Source organism: Cherax quadricarinatus, chromosome 4 (assembly GCF_038502225.1).
Source record: "Cherax quadricarinatus isolate ZL_2023a chromosome 4, ASM3850222v1, whole genome shotgun sequence".
Classification (NCBI taxonomy): Eukaryota; Metazoa; Arthropoda; class Malacostraca; order Decapoda; family Parastacidae; genus Cherax; species Cherax quadricarinatus.
In genome coordinates this window covers 26,049,308-26,071,264 of record NC_091295.1, presented here as the reverse complement: position 1 = coordinate 26,071,264, position 21,957 = coordinate 26,049,308, and the positions used below count along the sequence as shown (strand labels likewise).

General features: G+C 42.9%; 2 protein-coding genes across 3 annotated transcripts in view; one reads left to right on the top strand and one right to left on the bottom strand.

The window, feature by feature from the left end:
* The window catches only part of LOC128684152 (zinc finger protein 271-like), a 79,803-nt gene that overhangs the window by 12,601 nt on the left and 45,245 nt on the right, over positions 1 to 21,957 (top strand). The window lies entirely within an intron of this gene.
* Positions 18,443 to 21,957, bottom strand: part of LOC128684154 (uncharacterized) — a 94,130-nt gene continuing 90,615 nt past the window's right edge. For both annotated transcript variants that reach the window (XM_070095343.1, XM_070095349.1), the window contains exons 5-6: positions 21,675 to 21,863; positions 18,443 to 19,803 (exon numbers count right to left, since the gene is read on the bottom strand). In XM_070095343.1, coding sequence (XP_069951444.1) covers positions 18,924 to 19,803; positions 21,675 to 21,863 — 1,069 coding nt within the window. In that variant the 3' untranslated portion in view covers positions 18,443 to 18,923. The remainder of the gene's footprint in view (positions 19,804 to 21,674; positions 21,864 to 21,957) is intronic.

Genomic DNA, 21,957 nt, shown 5'->3' with positions numbered 1-21,957 from the left:
TGCATCAATTTATCAGTCTGCTCTTCCTCCACTGCACTAGACTTCACCTGGTCTGTTCTACCGGACTTACATGACAGCGATCATTTTCCAATCATTCTTACTTCTCCTTCCTATTCACCACCTTTCCGTAGCCCTCGCTGGCAATTTGATCGGGCAAATTGGGATCTTTACTCACACCTCACTGCTTTTAGTGAGGTTCCTTCTTCATCCTCCATTGATGAGCTCCTACACCTCTTCTCGACGTCAGTTTCTACCGCAGCTTCTCATTCTATACCCCAAACCTCAGGCAGGCTTTCTCAGAAGTGCGTGCCTTGGTGGTCTCCTGCTTGTGCTCGTGCAGTACGTTTGAAACGAGCTGCATGGGGCAGGTACCGGTACAATAGAACCGCTGAGAGACTTCTTGATTTTAAGCAGAAGCGTGCGATCGCTCGCCGTGTCATCCGTGAAGCTAAACGCACTTGTTGGCGAGACTATGTTTCCATCATCACCTCTGCTTCTTCTATGAATGCAGTCAGGAAAAAAGTGAGGAAATTGAGTGGTAAATACTCCCCTGACCCGGCTCCTGTTCTACGGGTCGCTGGTGTTGATGTAGCAAACCCTCTTGACGTTGCCATTGAACTTGGCACACATCTGGTCCGTATTTCCCGGGGGCTCCATCTATGCCCCTCGTTTCTTTCCTCAAAGTCTGCCAGAGAGTTAGTACCCTTGGACTTTTCTTCTCTCAGAGAAGAACAGTATAATGTGCCTTTTACACTTCAAGAATTAGAGGCAATGCTCTCAGCTTGCCGATCATCGGCAGCTGGGCCTGACGACATTCATATTCGTATGTTACAACATTTACATCGGTCAGCCCTTGTAGTCCTCTTACACCTCTTCAATCTTATTTGGGCACAAGGAGTTCTTCCCCAGCTGTGGAAATCTGCCATTGTTCTCCCTTTCCGTAAACCGGGTACTACAGGACATGATGCCTCCCACTATCGTCCCATCGCTCTTACTAGTGCAGTTTGCAAAGTGATGGAACATCTCGTAAATCGACGTTTAATGTGGTATTTAGAGACACACAACAGTCTCTCCGCAAGTCAATATGGCTTTCGTAAGGGTCGTTCTACCATAGACCCCTTACTACGCTTGGATACGTATGTTCATAATGCCTTTGCGAATAATCACTCAGTTATTGCCATATTTTTTGACCTTGAGAAGGCATATGACACAACTTGGAGTTATAATATTTTGGCCCAGGCCCACTCCTTAGGCCTCCGAGGCAATCTACCATCCTTCCTTAAGAACTTTTTAACTGACAGACATTTCCGTGTTTGAGTCAATAATGTTCTATCCCCTGACTTCGTCCAAGCTGAAGGTGTCCCTCAGGGATGTGTTCTAAGCACAACACTTTTTCTCCTTGCTATAAATGATTTGGCCTCTGTTCTTCCACCCAATATTTGGTCATCACTCTATGTTGATGACTTCGCTATTGCTTGTGCAGGCGCTGACTGTCATCTCATTGCAGTTTCTCTCCAGCATGAGGTCGACAATGTTTCCACTTGGGCCACCACGCATGGGTTTAAATTTTTAAGTACCAAAACTCACCAAATTACTTTCACTAGACGCTCTGTCATGTCCGATCATCCTTTGTATCTCTATGGCTCCCGTATCCCCGAACGTGATACAGTCAGGTTTCTAGGCCTTCTCTTTGACCGTATTATTATTATTATTATAATCAAAAAGAAGCGCTAAGCCACAAGGGCTATACAGCGCTGCAGGGTAGGGAAGGAAGCAAGGGAATTGGATGGCAGGAGGGAGGGGGGATGATCAGCAGGTTACAGAAAACAGCGGGGCAGGGGATAGTACGGGGGTAGAGGGTAGCAAGAGATACAAGTAGAAAGGGCTGAAAGTATCAGAATTTGTGAAGTAAGTCAGTCGTTGTCAAAAAGTCAATAAGAGAGTCCGGATGAAAGGTGGGTCCATCAGCGAGAAGGGAAGGTAAAGAGAGAGCAGCGGGGCGAAGACGACGACAGAGGTAAATTCTGCGTGCTCGTTGATAAAGTGGGCAGTCCAACAGAATGTGGCTGACTGATAATGGAGCTTGGCAATTCTCACAGAGAGGAGCAAGACGCCTCTCCATGAGATATCCATGAGTAAGACGAGTATGGCCAATGCGAAGACGGGAGAGAGTAGTCTCCCAACCTCGACACTGGTGATAAGAAGACGGCCAGTAACCTATACTCGGTTTAATAGACTGAAGTTTGTTGCCGAGCATAGTAGACCAACGTTGTTGCCAACGGGTGTGAAGGTGGGAAGATATTACAGCAAAATAGTCCGTACATGGAATACCTCTGTAAGAAACTGGTAGGTCATGTACTGCTGACCGCGCAGCAGTGTCTGCCTGTTCATTGCCCTGTACGTCAACATGACCAGGGACCCAACAAAAAACAATATCTTTATGCTTAGTAAAGATGCGGCGTAGCCAAAGTTGGATACGGAGGACTAAGGGGTGAGGTGTATCAAATTTTTGTATAGCCTGTAAAGCACTAAGGGAGTCTGAGACAACCACAAATGATGACACAGGCATAGATGCAATACGGATAAGTGCTGTAAGGATGGCATATAATTCAGCAGTAAAAATACTAGCTGAAGATAGTAAATGCCCTTGTACGACGCTGTCCGGAAACACTGCTGCGAATCCTACGCCGTCAGAAGACTTAGAGCCATCTGTGTACACAGCAATGGCATGAGAATGAGAGTGAAAGTGGTCAAGAAAAAGAGAGCGGGAAGCGACCGTAGACAGTTGGGCTTTCGAGCAAGGGAGGGAGAAAGAACAGACTCGAACAGCTGGGACCTCCCAGGGGGGTAGGGAAAAGTGAGATGCTACATGTACATAGAAAGGTGGTAGTTGAAGAGAAGACAAGAGCGAATGAAGGCGAAGAGAGAAGGGACGGAGTAAGCAGGGGCGGCGAACAAATAAAGAATGTCTACTAATATCAGTGACCATTCTATAAATGGAAGGATTGCGGAGATCATGAGAGCGTACATAGTAGCGCAGGCAATGGGCATCACGGCGATCGGATAAGGATGGAACGTTCGCTTCTGCATAGAGGCTTTCGACAGGGGAAGAGCGAAAAGCACCAAGGCATAAACGTAATCCTTGGTGATGAATGGGGTTAAGGCTAGAGAGAGTAGCAGGAGATGCCGCTGAATAGATCTGGTCACCATAATCAAGTTTCGATAAAATAAGGGTGGAATGTAGGTGAAGGAGGGTTCGACGATCAGCTCCCCACGAAAGATGAGCAAGGGTTTTAAGAAGGTTCAGCCGGCTGTGACAAGTTGCCTTCAGAGAGGTAATGTGAGGTTTCCAGGATAACCTACGATCAAAGAGGAGGCCCAGAAACTTGACTGTATCACGTTCAGGGATACGTGAGCCATAGAGGTACAAAGGATGATCAGAGATGACAGAGCGTCTAGTGAAAGTGATTTGGTGGGTTTTAGTGCTGGAAAATTTAAACCCATGTGTGGTGGCCCAATTGGAAACACGGTCGACTGCATGCTGGAGAGAAACTGTAAGGAGGTGACAGTCAGCGCCTGCACAGGCAATAGCGAAGTCATCAACATAGAGTGATGACCAAATATTTGATGGAAGACTAGAGGCCAAATCATTAATAGCAAGGAGAAAAAGTGTTGTGCTCAGAACACATCCCTGGGGGACACCTTCAGCTTGGACAAAGTCCGGGGAGAGCACATTATTAACCCGAACACGGAAATGCCTGTCAGTTAAAAAGTTCTTAAGGAAGGATGGTAGATTGCCTCGAAGGCCTAAGGAGTGGGCTTGGGCTAAAATATTATACCTCCAAGTTGTGTCATATGCCTTCTCAAGGTCAAAAAATATGGCAATAACTGAGTGGTTATTCGCAAAGGCATTACGAACATACGTATCCAAGCGCAGTAAGGGGTCTATGGTAGAACGTCCCTTACGAAAGCCATATTGACGAGTGGAGAGACTGTTGTGTGTCTCTAAATACCACACTAAACGTCTATTTACTAGACGTTCCATTACTTTGCAAACTGCACTGGTAAGAGCAATGGGACGATAGTGGGAGGTTTCATGTCCCGTAGTGCCTGGTTTGCGGAAAGGGAGAACAATGGCGGATTTCCACAGCTGTGGAAGAACTCCTTGTGACCAAATAAGATTGTAAAGGTGTAATAGGACTGCAAGGGCTGACTGATGTAAATGTTGTAGCATACGAATATGAATGTCGTCGGGCCCAGCTGCCGATGATCGACAAGCTGAGAGTGTTGCCTCCAGTTCTTGAAGTGTAAAAGGCACATTATACTGTTCTTCTCTGAGAGAAGAAAAGTCCAAGGGTGCTAACTCTCTGGCAGACTTTGAGGAAAGAAATGAGGGGCATAGATGGAGTCCCTGAGAAATACGGACCAGATGATTGCCAATTTCATTGGCAACATCTAGTGGGTTTGCTATATCAACACCGGCAACCCGCAGAACAGGAGCCGGGTCAGGAGAATATTTACCACTCAGTTTTCGTACTTTTTTCCAGACTGCACTCATAGAGGAAGCAGAGGTGATGGTGGAGACATAATCTCGCCAGCAAGTGCGTTTAGCGTCACGGATGACACGGCGAGCGATCGCACGCTTCTGTTTAAAATCAAGGAGTCGCTCTGTGGTTCTATTGTACCGGTACCTGCCCCATGCAGCGCGTTTCAAACGTACTGCACGAGCACAAGCAGGAGACCACCATGGCACGCATTTCTGAGAATGCCTGCCCGAAGTTTGGGGTATAGAATGAGAAGCTGCGGTGAAAACGGAGGACGAGAAGAGGTGTAAAAGCTCATCGATGGAGGACGAAGAAGGAACCTCTTTAAAAACAGTCAGGTGTGAGTAAAGGTTCCAATTTGCCCGATTAAATTGCCAGCGTGGGGTGCGAAGAGGTGGCGAATATGAAGGGGAAGTAAGAATGATTGGGAAATGATCACTGTCATGTAAGTCCGGGAGAACAGACCAAGTAAAGTCTAATGCGGCGGAGGAAGAGCAAACTGAGAGATCGATGCAAGAGAGAGTATGAGTCCGAGGATCAAAATGGGTGTGAGTACCTGTATTTAAAACATGGAGGGGGTGGGTGGCAAGAAAAGCCTCTAACTGAATTCCACGGGAATCACAGTGAGACCCTCCCCAGAGGAAATGGTGGGCATTAAAATCACCAAGTAACAGAATCGGTGGCGGTAATGACGAAACAAGGAAGGCAAAATCCGGAATAGATAATGCCCGAGAAGGAGAGAGATATAAAGAACAGAGCGTATACCACCTATGTAAGTGGATACGGGCTGCTGTGTAATGCAGCGAAGTATGAACAAATAGCTGATGGTACGGAATATCAGTGCGGAGAAGAAGGGCACTTTCATTAAAGGTCCCATCAGGAAAAGGATCTGAAGAATACAATAAATTATAGCCTGAGATGTGAGAAATAACAGCAGAGTGTAATTTTGGTTCCTGTAAGCAAACACCAACAGGGGCAAACTGGGAGAGTAACATCTGAAGCTCACCCCGATTACCCCTGAGGCCGCGTATATTCCACTGTAAAAAGGCCATGATTGGCAATGATAAAGATACTTGAAATCCGCAGGTAAGGGTTCCTACGGACTAGAAGGGTTAGAAAAGTCCACATGCGGAGGCAGTGGAAAATGTTCAAGCAGCGAAGGAACGGTGCGCTGTGAAGAAAGGAGTTGCGCAGATGGAGCAGAGGAGAGAGGAAGAGCGGAAGGTGGATCAGTGTCCATTGATGGTTTGGTCTCTGCAATATATTCAGAGATTGCTTCAAGTGTTTCGGAATTCAGAGATGTCGTATGGGAGACAATATTGGGAATGGTAGGGGGAGGATGAGTAAAGATTGGAACTGTATCGGACTGTACCAAGGTAGGGGGGGGCGAAAGGGTGGAGGGAACTGGAGAAGCGTGGCAGGGGACAGAAGAGACAGGAACCTGGGAGGTGGCAGAAGAGGAAGAAACTTGGGAGGGAACAGGGGAGGAAGGTACATTACGAGGAGGAGGGTGAACCTCTGCACTTGTAACTGAGCCAGTGAGAGGGGAAGAACTAGGGACAGAGACAGGGAGGGTAAAATGAGGAGGTGGAAGATGGGTAGGAGGTGTTACCGGACCTTTTTTTGACTTTTGAGAAGTAGAGGGACGATTGGGAAGAGGTGTCGTACGAGGTCTCGTCGATACTGAGGCTTGTAAGAGAGAACTCGAAGAAGCGAGATTAGACTGAGGCGTTGAAGTAGGGACGTCTGAGCCGAGGACAGCAAAAGGATTAGATACAGGAGTGATTATGGGAGAGGTAACCACAGAGGTGGGTGTAGAAGATGGGATACCAGAAGTGGGGGGACGTTTTGAAACACGGGAATAAGAAACACGTGGGAGTCTCCCTTGGAGGCGGAGATGAGAAACTGCCATGGCATAAGGGAGACCTTCTGTCTCTTTGAGGTAACGGATTTCCCGCTCGTTTAAATAGACCTGACAACGGCGAGAGTACGAAGGGTGAGCCTCATGACAGTTAAGGCAAGAGGGAGATCGATTGCAAGACGTATTAGAATGGTCATCGGCACCACAGACTGGGCATTCGGCGATAGATCTGCAATATTTCGCTGGATGGCCAAATCGCCAGCAATTTCTACACTGTTGTGGTGTAGGGATCACCTTTCGAACTTGTAACCGATGTCCTGCTATATAAACGGAGGATGGGAGTTCTCGGCTGTCAAAAGTTAAACGAGCCACATTGCTAGGGTATCGTCTCCGCCCACGGGCAGGAAGAATGTAAGTGTCTACCTTGAGGATTGGGAGATCTTGGAGTTCCAGCTGTTCTAGAATGTCGGTGCCACATGTCTGGAAATTTTGTTGAACTATGGTATGGGGCAGAATAACGGTACCACTACAAGAATTGAGGGAATGATGTTTTTCAAGGGTGACAGGAACAGTATCTATATGGGTAAGACGAGAGAGCTCACGAGCCTGGGTAGCATTCTGTACGGTAATGATGCGCGTACCGCTCTTAAGAGCATGAAAAGAAATATCTTTACCAACATGGCGTAGGAGTGCCTTGCCAATACTATGGTCAGAAAGATAGGCAGTAGAGGAAGTTGGTCGTAAAGTGAAGAATTTAGTCCACTGTTCAGTCTGAAACTGAGCGTGGAAAGGTAGTGAAGGACGTGTCGATCGTTTCTGAGAAGAACGAGAAGGTGAAGGTGGAGAAGTATCATCAGCAGGTAATTGTCGTTGACGTTTAGGCGTGGGACCAGAGTTGGTCCGACGTGGAACGGGTCGGCGATTTGAAAATTGCCGCACCGTAGAGGGAGAGGCCGGAAGCATAGTCAGAGGAGAGCGAAGGTCTGATAAATCGAAGGAGTCAGTCGAGGCCTCAGTACCTGAAGCGGGTGAGGAAACAGCACCGGCAATAGGTACAGAGGCATGAGGAATGTCTGAAGAGTGGTCCAAAGACGAGGCGGGGTCAGAACGGGGTGCGGTATCAAGAAGGGGCCCGGGGTACCAGGTTCATGGACTAGGGCTGCCATGGTTAGGTTACTTCTTTCTTTTTGTTTTTAAGAAAAAAAAAGAAAGAAGAAAAGAAAATAAAAATAAAAAAAAGAAAAAAAAAGGGGGGACCGGGGAGGGATAGTTCCTAGGAGGGATGAAAGGGCCAGAAATCTCCCTCCGCGCCCAAGAGGACTCGACACCGCTAGTAGCGCAGATGCAGCATGGAACCCGTGCCATACCCTACCCTTCATGCCAGTAAACCAGCAATCTGGGATAGCAACCTCACATCTGCCGAGCTACCTCGGTGGACAAAAGAGAGGGCGGCCGGATATCCGCCACAAAGCATACCTCCTTCAGCCACCACCCCCGGAATCCGAAAGGTGGCTTCCAGAGCTACACCCGTCGCCCAAAAGACACCCAAAGCTACTCCGGGATACCGGAGAGGGATCGGGACATCCCTAGGCAATCCAGATTCCACGGCAAACTACGCCACCGCCAAGAAACCTCAACGGAATGGGATGGACCCCGGTGTCCTTTCTCCTACCTAGGAACTAGCGCGCCTGTGGGAGAAATCCCAAAGGACAAAAAGAGGAAGGGCAAAAGGGAGGAGTGGGGAGGAGGAGGAGGAAAGGAAAAAGGGGAGGATGGGGAGGATGGGATAGGGGAGGGGAGATTGGGGGGTAATTAGGTTCGGTCTGAGGAAGAAGACCGATAGGTCTAATTCCTCAGACCAAGAGCCTCTTCACCACGCCAAGGAGCCCCCCTTGAAGAGGTCTTTGACCGTAGGTTATCCTGGAAATCTCACATTACCTCTCTGAAGGCAACTTGTCACAGCCGGCTAAACCTTCTTAAAACCCTTGCTCATCTTTCCTGGGGAGCTGATCGTCGAACTCTGCTTCGCCTACATTCAGCCCTCGTTTTATCGAAACTCAATTATGGTGACCAGATTTATTCCGTGGCCTCTCCTGCTACTCTCTCTAGCCTTAACTCTATCCATCACCAAGGATTACATTTGTGCCTTGGTGCTTTTCGCTCTTCCCCTGTTGAGAGCCTCTATGCAGAAGCGAATGTTCCATCCTTGTCGGATCGCCGTGATGCCCATTGCCTTCGCTACTATGTACGCTCTCACGATCTCCACAATCCTTCCATTTATAGAATGGTCACCAATATTAGTAGACATTCTTTATTCGTTCGCCGCCCCTGTTTGCTCCATCCCTTTTCTCTTCGCCTACATTCACTCGTCTTCCCTTCAGTTACCACCTTTATATGTTCATGTAGCATCTCACTTTTCCCTACCCCCCTGGGAAGTTCCAGCTGTTCGGGTCTGTTCTTTCTCACTCCCTTGCTCGAAAGCTCAACTGCCTATGGTGGCTTCCCGCTCTCTTTTTCTTGATCACTTCCACTCCCATTCTCATGCCACCGCTGTGTACACAGATGGCTCTAAGTCTTCAGACGGCGTCGGATTCGCAGCAGTGTTTCCGGACAGCGTCGTGCGGGGGCATTTACTATCTTCGGCTAGCATTTTTACTGCTGAATTGTACGCCATTCTTACAGCACTTATTCGTATCGCATCTATGCCTGTGTCATCATTTGTGGTAGTCTCAGACTCCCTTAGTGCTCTACAGGCTATACGAAAATTTGATACATCTCACCCCCTAGTTCTCTGTATCCAACTTCGGCTATGCCGTATCTCTACCAAACATAAAGATAATGTTTTTTGTTGGGTCCCTGGTCATGTCGACGTACAGGGCAATGAACAGGCAGACACTGCTGCGCGGTCAGCAGTACATGACCTACCAATTTCCTAAAGAGGTGTTCCATTTCTGGACTATTTTGCTGCAATAGCTACCCACCTTCGCACCCGTTGGCAACAACGTTGGTCAACTCTGCTCGGTAACAAACTTCATTGTATTAAACCGAGCATAGGCTACTGGCCGTCTTCTTGTCATCAGTGCCGAGGTTGGGAGACCACTCTCTCCCGCCTTCGCATTGGCCACACTCATCTTACTCATGGGTATCTCATGGAGAGGCACCCTGTTCCTCTCTGTGAGCAGTGTCAAGTTCCAGTATCGATTAGCCACATTCTGTTAGACTGCCCTCTTTATCAACGAGCACGCAAAATTTACCTCCAACGTCGTCTTCGTTCTACTACTCTCTCTTTACCTTCCCTTCTTGCTGATGGACCCTCCTTTAATCCTGACTCTCTCATTGACTTCTTGACGACTGATTTACTCCACAAACTCTGATGATACTTTTCGCACTCCCCTCAGCCCTTTCTAGTTCAGTCTCTTGCTGCCCTTTCCCCTTTCACCATCCACTACCCCGCTGTTATCCGTAACCTATTACTCATCCATCTCCCTTTTGCCACCTGATGCCCTCGCTTTCTTCCTGCCCTGCAGTGGTGTATAGTCCTTGTGGCTTAGCGCTTCTTTTTGATTATAATAATAATAATAATAATCTGCATGGATTGTCAGGTCTCGCTGTTAATCTACCAAATCACGATAGATTGGCTCTTTAACCCCTAAACAGTCCAAAACGTATATATGTATATATGTTTTATTTTCCCTGTCTCCAAATTTGGCACGATTGGCCTGAGATGCCTGGTCAGCATAGAATGGGTCTTAACACTCGTGCAGTATTAAAAAAATCTGGGACCACTTAATACCTTGTGGGAGCGCCAGCTAGAGAAAACAGCGCAGCAAACGCCAGGGATTCGCTGTCATATTAACACTCCCCTTTTATTATATCACAGGAAAGCACTAAACCCATAGGATTATACAGCACATGTGGAAGGTATTCAGGCTCGATTCAGAGAACTGAAGCACATATCTAATTCTCTAGATCAAGAGCCCCTCACCAGCATCAAGAACCTCCCTTGAGGGGACTCCCTTTTTAACCCATAAACGGTCCAAACGTATACATACGCTCACTATCCCAGTGCCCCAAATATTTTGAAAAATAATTTTTTTTTATGGAAATAAAGAGCACATTTTTCTAAGTGTTATAGGATAAAAAAAAAATTAGGGTCAGTACTTACAAAGATATGAGGCTGAAAAGTTGGCACTAGATGCTTACCTGACGGCAACCTCCAGTCCTGCCGCTTGCAGAAGTGTTGCCGATATACCTTACCTTTTTTTTTTCTCTTTCATATTATTTTATATAATTTTTCTGTTCTGATAATTACAATTTATAGTAGTTCTTGTCATTTCATAACCAATCTTTGTTCTGACACTAGTATTAGGTACTGAAATTTTATATGTCCCAGCAATGTTTTGGACATGTGGGAGTATAAAAGAAGAAGAAAAAAGATTTTTCTTCTTCTTTCCTTGAAGCATGTAAAACAAGCCTCAGTCCACCCGACAGTGACATGATAAGATAACATTAGATAAGAGCTGACATTTGATGAGCATTCGCGAGGGTGCAGTGATAAGATTTGATAAGATTAGAGGTGACATTTGATAAGCTTCGGCCCTCGCTTTGTTTTCGCTGGTACACAAACATGTCTGTCTGTCTGTCAAGCTCCCTGTCTATCTGTCTAGCTCTCTGTCTCAGCGAGAGCCACAAGACTGCGTCATCATGTTTACTCGTATCTTCAAGCAGAGTATAGCACTTTGTCTGGATTTTTTGGGTTAACCTAGGTAATTTACATATGTATACTTGTATTTATGTGTACCTGTGAGAAAGAGATAGACAGACAGATAGAAAGAGATAGACAGAAACAGACAGAGAGACAGAGACAAAGATAGACACACATAAACAGAGATAGAGCCCGGCCAGCCACGCAGCTGGCCAGTCAGCCAATCAGCCAGTCTGCTGAACAAGTATTACGTTCCAGAATTGTTTCTCTTTACTTACGGCATAGGTTATAAGACATTCTGAAAGAGTGTTGCACAAATATTGCACACGGGATATCGAGTTTTTTTTATATTTCCTCGACCACTTATGGCCACATCCACCTCAAAGCCACTAAACTCGGGGTCAAATCACTTTCCTCTTAAAATGGGAGAGTTAATACTACATGAAATCAGTGAATTCCAGGTGTTTGCCATGCTGTTTGCTCTAGCTGGTGCTCCCACAAGGTACTAAGTGGTCCCAGATTTTTTAATACAGTGCACACTAAGTGTTAAGACCCATTCTATGCTGACAAGGCATCTCAGGCCAATCATGCCAAATTTGAAGGCAGGAAAAATAAAATGTTTATACGTATATGCTTGAGGCACTAGCGGTAAGAACGTATATGTACGTTTGGACAGTTTATGGGTTAAGAGGAAAGTGATGCTGACCCCAAGTTTATTGACTTTGAGGTGGATGTGGCCACAAGTGGTCGAGGAAATATCAAAAACCTCGATAATAACCCATGTGCAACATTTGTGAACGCCCTTTCAGAATGTCTTATAACCTATGCCCTAAGTAAAGAGAAACAATTCTGTAATGTGTAATAAGTGTTTGGCAGTCTGGCTGGCTGGTTCTCTCTCTGTTTATATCTATGTCTCTCTCTGTCTCAAAGGTACACATAAATACAATTATACATAGTGTAAATTACCTAGGATAACCCAAAACCAAAGTGCTATACTGTGCTTGTAAATATAATGGTAAGAATACCTGTTGGAGACGGCCGACTTGTTGAGAAAAAAAAAAAAAAAAAAAAAAAAAAAAAAAAAACACCTGTTGGTTCAGTGGCTCTCTCTCAGAGAGAGAGAGAAAGCAGAAACTGAAAGAAAGACAAGCAGACAGACCTCATCAAATGTCACCCCTTATCTCATCTTATCAATGCACACTCACTTGGGCTCATCAAATGTCACCACTTATCTTATCACTGCATTATCAGCAGTGGACTGACAATTGTTCTTACATCATGCTTCAAGGGAACTTATTATTATATACTCCCAGTATGTAGAGTATGTAGAAAAGAGGGAAATTTTTTCCCAGTAAAAGTAGGCCTTAGACAAGGATGTGTGATGTCACCGTGGTTGTTTAATATATTTATAGATGGGGTTGTAAGAGAAGTAAATGCGAGGGTCTTGGCAAGAGGCGTGGAGTTAAAAGATAAAGAATCACACACAGGGTGGGAGTTGTCACAGCTGCTCTTTGCTGATGACACTGTGCTCTTGGGAGATTCTGAAGAGAAGCTGCAGAGATTGGTGGATGAATTTGGTAGGGTGTGCAAAAGAAGAAAATTAAAGGTGAATACAGGAAAGAGTAAGGTTATGAGGATAACAAAAAGATTAGGTGATGAAAGATTGAATATCAGATTGGAGGGAGAGAGTATGGAGGAGGTGAACGTATTCAGATATTTGGGAGTGGACGTGTCAGCGGATGGGTCTATGAAAGATGAGGTGAATCATAGAATTGATGAGGGAAAAAGAGTGAGTGGTGCACTTAGGAGTCTGTGGAGACAGTGTGATAATAATAAAAAAATAAAAAAAAAAGTATCCAAAACACTGCTTCGACCTATAAATACTTTGTATATATTCCTAGACAATAGTAAATGACCAAGGCAGGTGTAAATGTCCATCTGTCAGTGTGTTTGTGACAATTTGAGTAGTTTCAGTACCTAATATTAGTGTCAGAACAAAGATTGGTTATGAAATGACAAGAACCACTATAAACTGTAATTATCAGAACATAAAAATTATATAAAATATAAAAATAAAAAAAAAAAAAAAAAAAAAAGGCATATAGGCAATGCTTCTGTAAGTGGCAGGGCTCTATGCCATCATCAGCAAGCTCACAGGATTCACTTCTGATGTCTCCCCCCCCCCCAACACACTTGCCCTGACAGCCTTTCTGAGTACTGCCTTTGACCCAGACTCTGACATTTGAACAAACTATCACCCCAACACACTTGCCCTGACATTCTGAGTACCACCTTTCACCCAGACTCTGACATTTTAACAAACTTATTGCACCAACTTTGATTTCAATTTTATTCTTGCATACTTTCCTTCCTCCACTAACCCCTACCTGTGCTCATCTGCACATCTGCCTCCCATGCCATATGACCTTCCCTCTCTAGGATCAATCCTGAATGCTTCCCATTTCCCCAAGCACTGTGACATCTACAGGCTTAATATGCAACCCCCCTCCCCCCCAGTAAAATATTAATAAATAATTATTATAAGTGAATTTTTTTATTAAATACAGTACAGTGGACCCGAGTTTCATGAGCCTTGTGCTTCGTTTCAACTTACGGAATGCAGCCAGGCATACACAAAGGCTCCCACACACCATTCAGAGAGTCAGTGTGGCATTATATTTTGTAATAATCCATTGTTTTTTGTGCTTTCAACTGCTAAATAAGCCACCATGAGCCAAAAGAAAGTTCCTAGTGCCAGCCCTTTGGTAAAGAAGGTGAGAAATGTGATAGAATTCAAGAAAGAACACACCAGCCAGGGTACTTCCCCACACACCAGCCAGGGTACTTCCCTACACAAACCAGCCAGGGTACTTCCCCCACACACAATTTGATTTGAGTGGGACTTGCACATGAGTGAATAGGACTATCAAAGCTTATTGCTTGGGGAGCACTGAAAATTGGGTTGGGCAAATATTCTGTTAGTGAGATGGTTTGTGAAGGCCCTGCCTAGTGTGGGCCAAAAGGTCTGCTGCAGTGTTCCTGCTTTCTTATGTACACCAGCCAGGGTACTTCCCTACAAACCAGCCAGGGTACGTCCCTACAAACCAGTCAGGGTACTTCCCCACACAAACCAGCCAGGGTACTTCCCCATACAAACCAGCCAGGGTACTTCCCCACACAAACCAGCCAGGGTACTTCCCCACACAAACCAGCCAGGGTACTCCCCCCACACACAATTTGATCTGAGTGGGACTTGTGCATGAGTGAATAGAACTATCAAAGCTTATTGCTTGGGGAGCATTGAAAATTGGGTTGGGCAATATTGTTAGTGGGATGGTTTGTGAAGGACCTGCCTAGAATGGGCCAACAGGTCTGCTGCAGTTCCTGTTTTCTTATGTTCCATACACCAACAAGAGTCTTCAATAAAGGTAAGTGTGATGTTATTATTGTTTTATATACTTGATTTCTCATTCTTTTCTGTATGTAAATTTATATTTAATCTATAAAAAAAATAATTTTTGCCAATACTTTTGGGTGTCTGGAATGGATTAATTGGATTTACATTATTTCTTATGGGGAAAACGGTTTCAAATTTCGTGTATTTCAACTTTCGGCAGACTCTCTGTAACGGATTAATCATGAAACTCGGGGGTCCACTGTATTTGGTATGAACAATCACTATAGCTTGTGTTTTGATTCAGATACCAAAACTGTAGCAGTTTTGGTATCTAAATCCAGCTGCATGAGCTGTTGGATTTAGTCATACCGAGAAGGATTTTTCATGCTTTTTTTTTTTTTTTTTGGCAGACTCAAGTGACTGCCATATAATGCATCTTTAAATTGATGTCACTATTACCTGGCTCCCTTCAACTTGCTGTGCTTAGCACTACTGTGTGTGTATACATGTGGTGCCATAACAGCAGGCTACTGGTCTTCCTTTTTTTATTTTACGAGCAAAAGTTTGTTTATGCTCAATTATTCCATGGAAGTGCAAAAATTTGAAGATAATTATTTTAATTATTTCACAATTAATTTAATTTAATTTATTTCACAATTTAATTATTTCACAATTAAAATAATTGTTTTTAACACGTCAGCCATTTCCCACTGAGGCAGGGTGACCCAAAAAGAAAAAAAACTTTCATCATCATTAAACACTTTCACCATCACTCATACATAATCACTGTCTTTGCAGAGGCGCTCAGATACGACAGCTTAGACGTCCCTCAAAAGTGCCAATATTCCAAACCACTCCTTTAACCCTTTGACTGTCGCAACCCCCAATCCTGAGGTGTCTCCTGGTGTCGCAAAATTTAAAAAAAAAAAATTCTTATGAAATGATAGAGAATCTTTTCCCGATTGTAATGACACCAAAAAAAAAAAAAAACGAAATTTGATGGAAAACTGACGGAATTATGCTCTCGCGAAGTTAGCGACCTCGGCGCTGTTTACAAATCGGCGATTTCGCCCACTTTGAGAACTATTTTCAGCTAATTCCATTATTCCAGTCGCCCAAACTCATAGCTATTTCTTTAGAACTCTATTTTTTCTATCAACTGAGTACAAGAAACTGCCCATTTACCGATTTCAACTACCTAATAATGTGGTCAGAAATTTGCAATTTGGTCAATTTCACGAAAACTAAAAAATATGACAATTTCAAAATAAGGTCCAGAATGAACAATGCAGACATTCCTGGCTCTAAAATAACATTTTCTTTGCTCATCAGTCATGTCTCCAGGCCCCTCTAATATTACTCTTGCTTTCTATTTTGAATTTTTATTCAAACAAAAAATAGAAGACTTACTATTATGCAGACTACTGCAATACTGTAATAATTGTATAAATAACATCAACCCATTCATGACTGCATATGAGAATGGCTAGTTGGACATTTATTGGACAATGGCATCATTTGTTTACTTTTGAACATTGGCAAAAATCAAACATTTCCCCAACTTTCAGCTCCATTTCTAGGTTCTTTTTATAGTAAAATCAATCAAAATCACCTCTATTTCTATAATATGTTTTCCATTCTATCAAATGAGACCAAGAAAACGAGAATACAACAATAAATACTATACGAAAATAGACCACAAAGTCGGCATTTTAATTAAAAAAAACGGACGGAGTTTTTTCTTCTCATTATGCACTGCATGCTCCAGGATTTTTTTTATATGGTGCACACTGACCACACAGACCCATTCTCTCACATGTGGGCCTACCAGCTTTCTCCTGCTTGATTTGAAGCCGCTAGAATTTATGAGTATATATACGTCAAACACGGTACCTCGTAAGACGTATATATACAGCCGCGACAGTCAAAGGGTTAAAGTGCAGGCATTGTACTTCCCACTTCCAGGACGCAAGTCCAGCTAACCAGTTTCCCTTATCCCTTAAACAGTCCAAACGTATGTAAACGTTCTCTCGCGTAGCACCCCGAATATTTTGAGAAAACAAAAATAGTTTTTTTTTTATAGGAAAAAAGAGCACATGTTACCCAAGTGTCCCCAATTTTTTTTCATATGGCGTACACTTGAGTGCGCACACCCATTCTCTCATGTCTAGCCGACTCAGGCCTATCATGCCAATGTTGAATGAATGACAAATGAAACGTATATATACATTTGGGGCGCTACGCGAGAGGATGTGTATATGTTTGGACCGTTTAAGGGTTAATCCCTTCACAAAATATTACCCTGCTCACATTCCAACATCTCGTCAGGTCCCAAAAACCATTTGTCTCCATTCACTCCTATCTAATATGCTCATGCACGCTTGCTGGAAATCCAAGCCCCTCACCCACAAAACCTCCTTTACCCCCTCCCTACTTTGTTCCATTCTCTCTAAATCATCAAACCACCTTAACAACCCCTCTTCAGCCCGCTTGACTAATACTTTTAGTGACTCCACACCTCCTCCTAATTTCCACACTATGAATTCTCTGCATAATATTTACAACACACATTGCTCTTAGACACATCTACACTGCCTCCAGCCTCCTTTCTGCAGCATTTACAACCCATGCTTCACACCCATATAAATGTTGGTACCACTATACTCTCGTATTGTGGTACCAACACTATAACATCTTTTGTCTCCACAGATACCTCAATGTACCACTCACCTTTTTTCCTTCATGAGTTCTATGGTTAACCTTGTCCTTCATAAACCCATCTGCTGACAAGTCTACTCCCAAATATCTGAACACATTCATTTCTTCCATACCCCCTCCCTCCAATGTGATATCCAATTTATCTTTACCTAACTTGTTTGATACCCTCATCACCTTACTCTCATCTATGTTCACTTTTAACTTTCTTCCTTTACACATACTCCCAAACTCGTCCACTAACCTTTGCAACTTCTCTTTAGAATCTCCGAAAAGCACAGTATCATCAGCAAAAAGTAATTGTGTCAACTCCCATTTTGTATTTGATTCCCCATAATTTACTCCCACCCCTCTCCCCAACACCCTAACATTTACTTTTACAACCCCATCTATAAATATGTTTAATAACTATGGTGGAAGGAAGGCGGGGTAGGGGTCGGCCTAGGAAAGGTTGGAGGGAGGGGGTAAAGGAGGTTTTGTGTGCGAGGGGCTTGGACTTCCAGCAGGCATGCGTGAGCGTGTTTGATAGGAGTGAATGGAGACAAATGGTTTTAAATACTTGACGTGCTGTTGGAGTGTGAGCAAAGTAACATTTATGAAGGGGTTCAGGGAAACCGGCAGGCCGGACTTGAGTCCTGGAGATGGGAAGTACAGTGCCTGCACTCTGAAGGAGGGGTGTTAATGTTGCAGTTTAAAAACTGTAGTGTAAAGCACCCTTCTGGCAAGACAGTGATGGAGTGAATGATGGTGAAAGTTTTTCTTTTTCGGGCCACCCTGCCTTGGTGGGAATTGGCCAGTGTGATGATAAAAAAAAAAAAAAAATAACTATGGTGATATTACACATTCCTGTCTAAGGCCTACTTTTACTGGAAAGTAATCTCCGTCTCTCTTACACACACTACCCTGAGCCTCACCATCCTATAAAAAAAAAAAAAAAAAAATCTTTACAGAATTTAAGTAACTTACTACCTATTCCATACACTTGCAACATCTGCCGCATTCCTTCCCTATCCACCCTATCACATGCCTTTTCTAAATCCACAAATGCAATGAAAACTTCCCTACCTGTATAATGTATTATTTCAAGATAATAGGTGTCTGATAGTAGATACTAATGGAGATAGCTTCCATACTAATGGAGGTGGCTGGTGTTGAACAAGTAGGTGTACTTTAACTAAACATATGAGGGTTCAAACGTCATATCTAAGATCTTAAAAATATTCAACACTGAACATTCAGGTCTTTTACTGGCCTAATCTCCAGCTCAGACAGAATGGAGGCTGTGCATGATTTACCAAGAAGACAAAGCAGAACCACTGACATGTCCTTCACCATTCAAGTGGATTTAGTTTATTTGTAACGAATTTGAGAATGAATTTTTTTAAAGATACAAAAGACAAACACATTCTTTTACTCACCTGTATATCGAGCAAAATAAATTTTTTTAAAAGAATACTTGTTTTAGAACTTCAGGTTAGGAAGAGCTATGTAATTTAAAGCCTGGATAAAAAGCAGCATTCCTGGTAAGTATTGCACTCCAGAAGTCAACACCAATACACAGTGACACTATCCAGGAAATATACTTCCTCAACTATAAAAATATTTTATTAGAATTTTTCAATCAATTACTATACAAGGTGCTTGTTAAAAATTAAGATTAATTTAGCAGGTTAAAAATTTATATAGTTTCAACAATTATGGTTATTTTTTCTTATTCCTTATATCATACAGCATACATTTCCAGTTTCTAGGCTTTTTACCTTTCAGCTGTGGGAACAACAGCCAAAATTTTAGTCTAGTTTTTGTCTTTTGTAATAGTTTCACTTCAAAATTTTCACATGCAGAATAGTCATTATTTCTTAATTCCTCAATCTTTCTTATTCTTCTTTTTATGAACTTATGAAAAATGACCCAGTCATCATCCTTTAAAAGTGAAGAAATCAACTTATTATCTTTGTTGCATCTTCTTTTTCTTTCAGATAATAAGAAGCAACTCATAGCCTCAATTGAATCAATTTGCTTTACATGTTGACTGACACTCTGATAATGTTTTAAGAACTTAGAAGAAACTTCTGAGTCACTATTCATATGTAACACACAGTGAGGTTCCATTATATTCTTACTTTTTTTATTACTTCCCAACACTTTAGCTTCCCTCTCTCTTTTCAACCCTGACATACTTCTTTCTACATTAACACTTAAAAGTTTATCCCTTCTAGTATTCCCACAACTTACTACAGTTCCAGTTTTACAGACGTCCCAGCTTTCAGCACATTTCTTTCGTTTCTTGGTATCATTACTAATACCACTCGAGTGCTTCAAAATTTTCTTAGTAGCAGTTACACACACTCCAATATCTTCAACAGACACTAATGAGACAAGAGTCTTGGAGTCTTCTTCATTGTTCTCCATTACTAAGGGTCTTTTAGATTGTTTAGAGGACTCTACTCTTTCTGTAACTTCTCCAATGGCTGTCTTACTGTCTGGCAGTTCTAATAAACAGGAGCTTGTCTTATCTCTGTTGTCATCCTCTGTGAAGATGTTTATTTCCCATGAAAAACTTCCATCTCCAGTACCATATCTGTGAAAAGAATAGAGTTGCATTATTGCACAAAAATTTCTTGGGATAATCCTTTATATACTCTCAAAACAATTCAAAATATGAAAGCATAAAATGGTATGTCAATGAATACTGTACATTAATTTATTTACAGCTTTTTTTTTTTTTAACCAGCTGTTTCCTACCGAGGTAGGGTGACCCAAAAAAACAAACAGAAGTTGTCTTTTTACATTTAGTAATTTATACAGAAGAAGTGGTTACTAGACCTTTGCTCCTGGCATTTTAGTTGCCTCTTATTCACAGATATTACACTTAATTTTTTAAAATGAGTAATGGAACAAAACTGACATAAATGGCTGCCTCACATGATAATAAGCAGCACATTAAATGCTACACAGGCTATTTTCTAGTGTAAAAAAAAGTAAACATTAGTTTTTTGTGTGTGAGGGGAGAGGGGGGTCAGTCCCTGAATTTATTATACACCACTGTAATCATGTGACTACTGTCCACAAGATGGACATGGGATGCATAATATAGATAGCAAACTAATTTTCTTTAGGGAATTATTTTTAATTTGTAAAACTACCACTCAATTATTGTTTTTGGTCAAATGAGATGAAAGGAATAAAAGTGAAAGAAGTGTAAAGAATTTTTTTTTTTTAAGTGAAGATTAATGCTGGCTTAGAAAATACTTGCTAAATCAGTGATATGCACAAATTATATATTGTATGTATATTAAAATACCTCCATGGGGAGGTGGAACAGAATTCTTCCTCCATAAGCCATGCGTGTTGTAAGAGGCGACTAACCTAGTAACCCCTTCTCCTATATATATTACTAAATGGGTGTGAAGCATGGGTGATGAATGTTGCAGCGAGGAGAAGGCTGGAGGCAGTGGAGATGTCATGTCTGAGAGCAATGTGTGGTGTGAATATAATGCAGAGAATTCGTAGTTTGGAAGTTAGGAGGAGGTGCGGGATTACCAAAACTGTTGTCCAGAGGGCTGAGGAAGGGTTGTTGAGGTGGTTCGGACATGTAGAGAGAATGGAGCAAAACAGAATGACTTCAAGAGTGTATCAGTCTGTAGTGGAAGGAAGGCGGGGTAGGGGTCGGCCTAGGAAAGGTTGGAGAGAGGGGGTAAAGGAGGTTTTGTGTGCGAGGGGCTTGGACTTCCAGCAGGCATGCGTGAGCGTGTTTGATAGGAGTGAATGGAGACAAATGGTTTTTAATACTTGACGTGCTGTTGGAGTGTGAGCAAAGTAACACTTATGAAGGGGTTCAGGGAAACCGGCAGGCCGGACTTGAGTCCTGGAGATGGGAAGTACAGTGCCTGCACTCTGAAGGAGGGGTGTTAATGTTGCAGTTTAAAAACTGTAGTGTAAAGCACCCTTCTGGCAAGACAGTGATGGAGTGAATGATGGTGAAAGTTTTTCTTTTTCGGGCCACCCTGCCTTGGTGGGAATCGGCCAGTGTGATAATAAAAAAAAAAAAAAAATGTAAAAGGAGAAACTTTCGTTTTTCCTTTTGGGCCACCCCGCCTCGGTGGGATACGGCCGGTGTGTTGAAAGAAGAATACAGTGGACCCCCGGTTAACGACATTTTTTCACTCCTAAAGTAGGTTCAGGTGCCAGTACTGACCGAATTAATTCCCATAAGGAATGTTGTGAAGTAGATTAGTCCATTTCAGACCCCCAAACATACACGTACAAACGCACTTACATAAATACACTTACATAACTGGTCGCATTCGGAGGTAATCGTTATACGGGGGTCCACTGTATTAAAATACAGAATACAGTATAACCATATTCAATGCTTTCTCTATACTATTTCACATTAATAAAAATTTATAAACAGGGAATCAATAGCAAGAACTACTATTCAATACTCACTTGGTAAACATGGTACTGCTCTTCTCATTTAATGAGCCACAATACTCTTGCAGGTAATCTGAAAGCTTTAAAGGAATAGAACCTTGAGTGGCCAACCCAGGTGCACTGCTATTTTTCAGTTGCTGGATCCAAGGAAATATGTCATCGTATAATTTGGCCAGTTGCCCTGATAAATCAAGTACAAGCACCCTGCAAATGTATATATTAAATTTTAAAAGAACGCTGAAATTAATCAAGCTGTTGCAAAATAATTATATTAGCAGATTTAAAATGGTATCTTTGT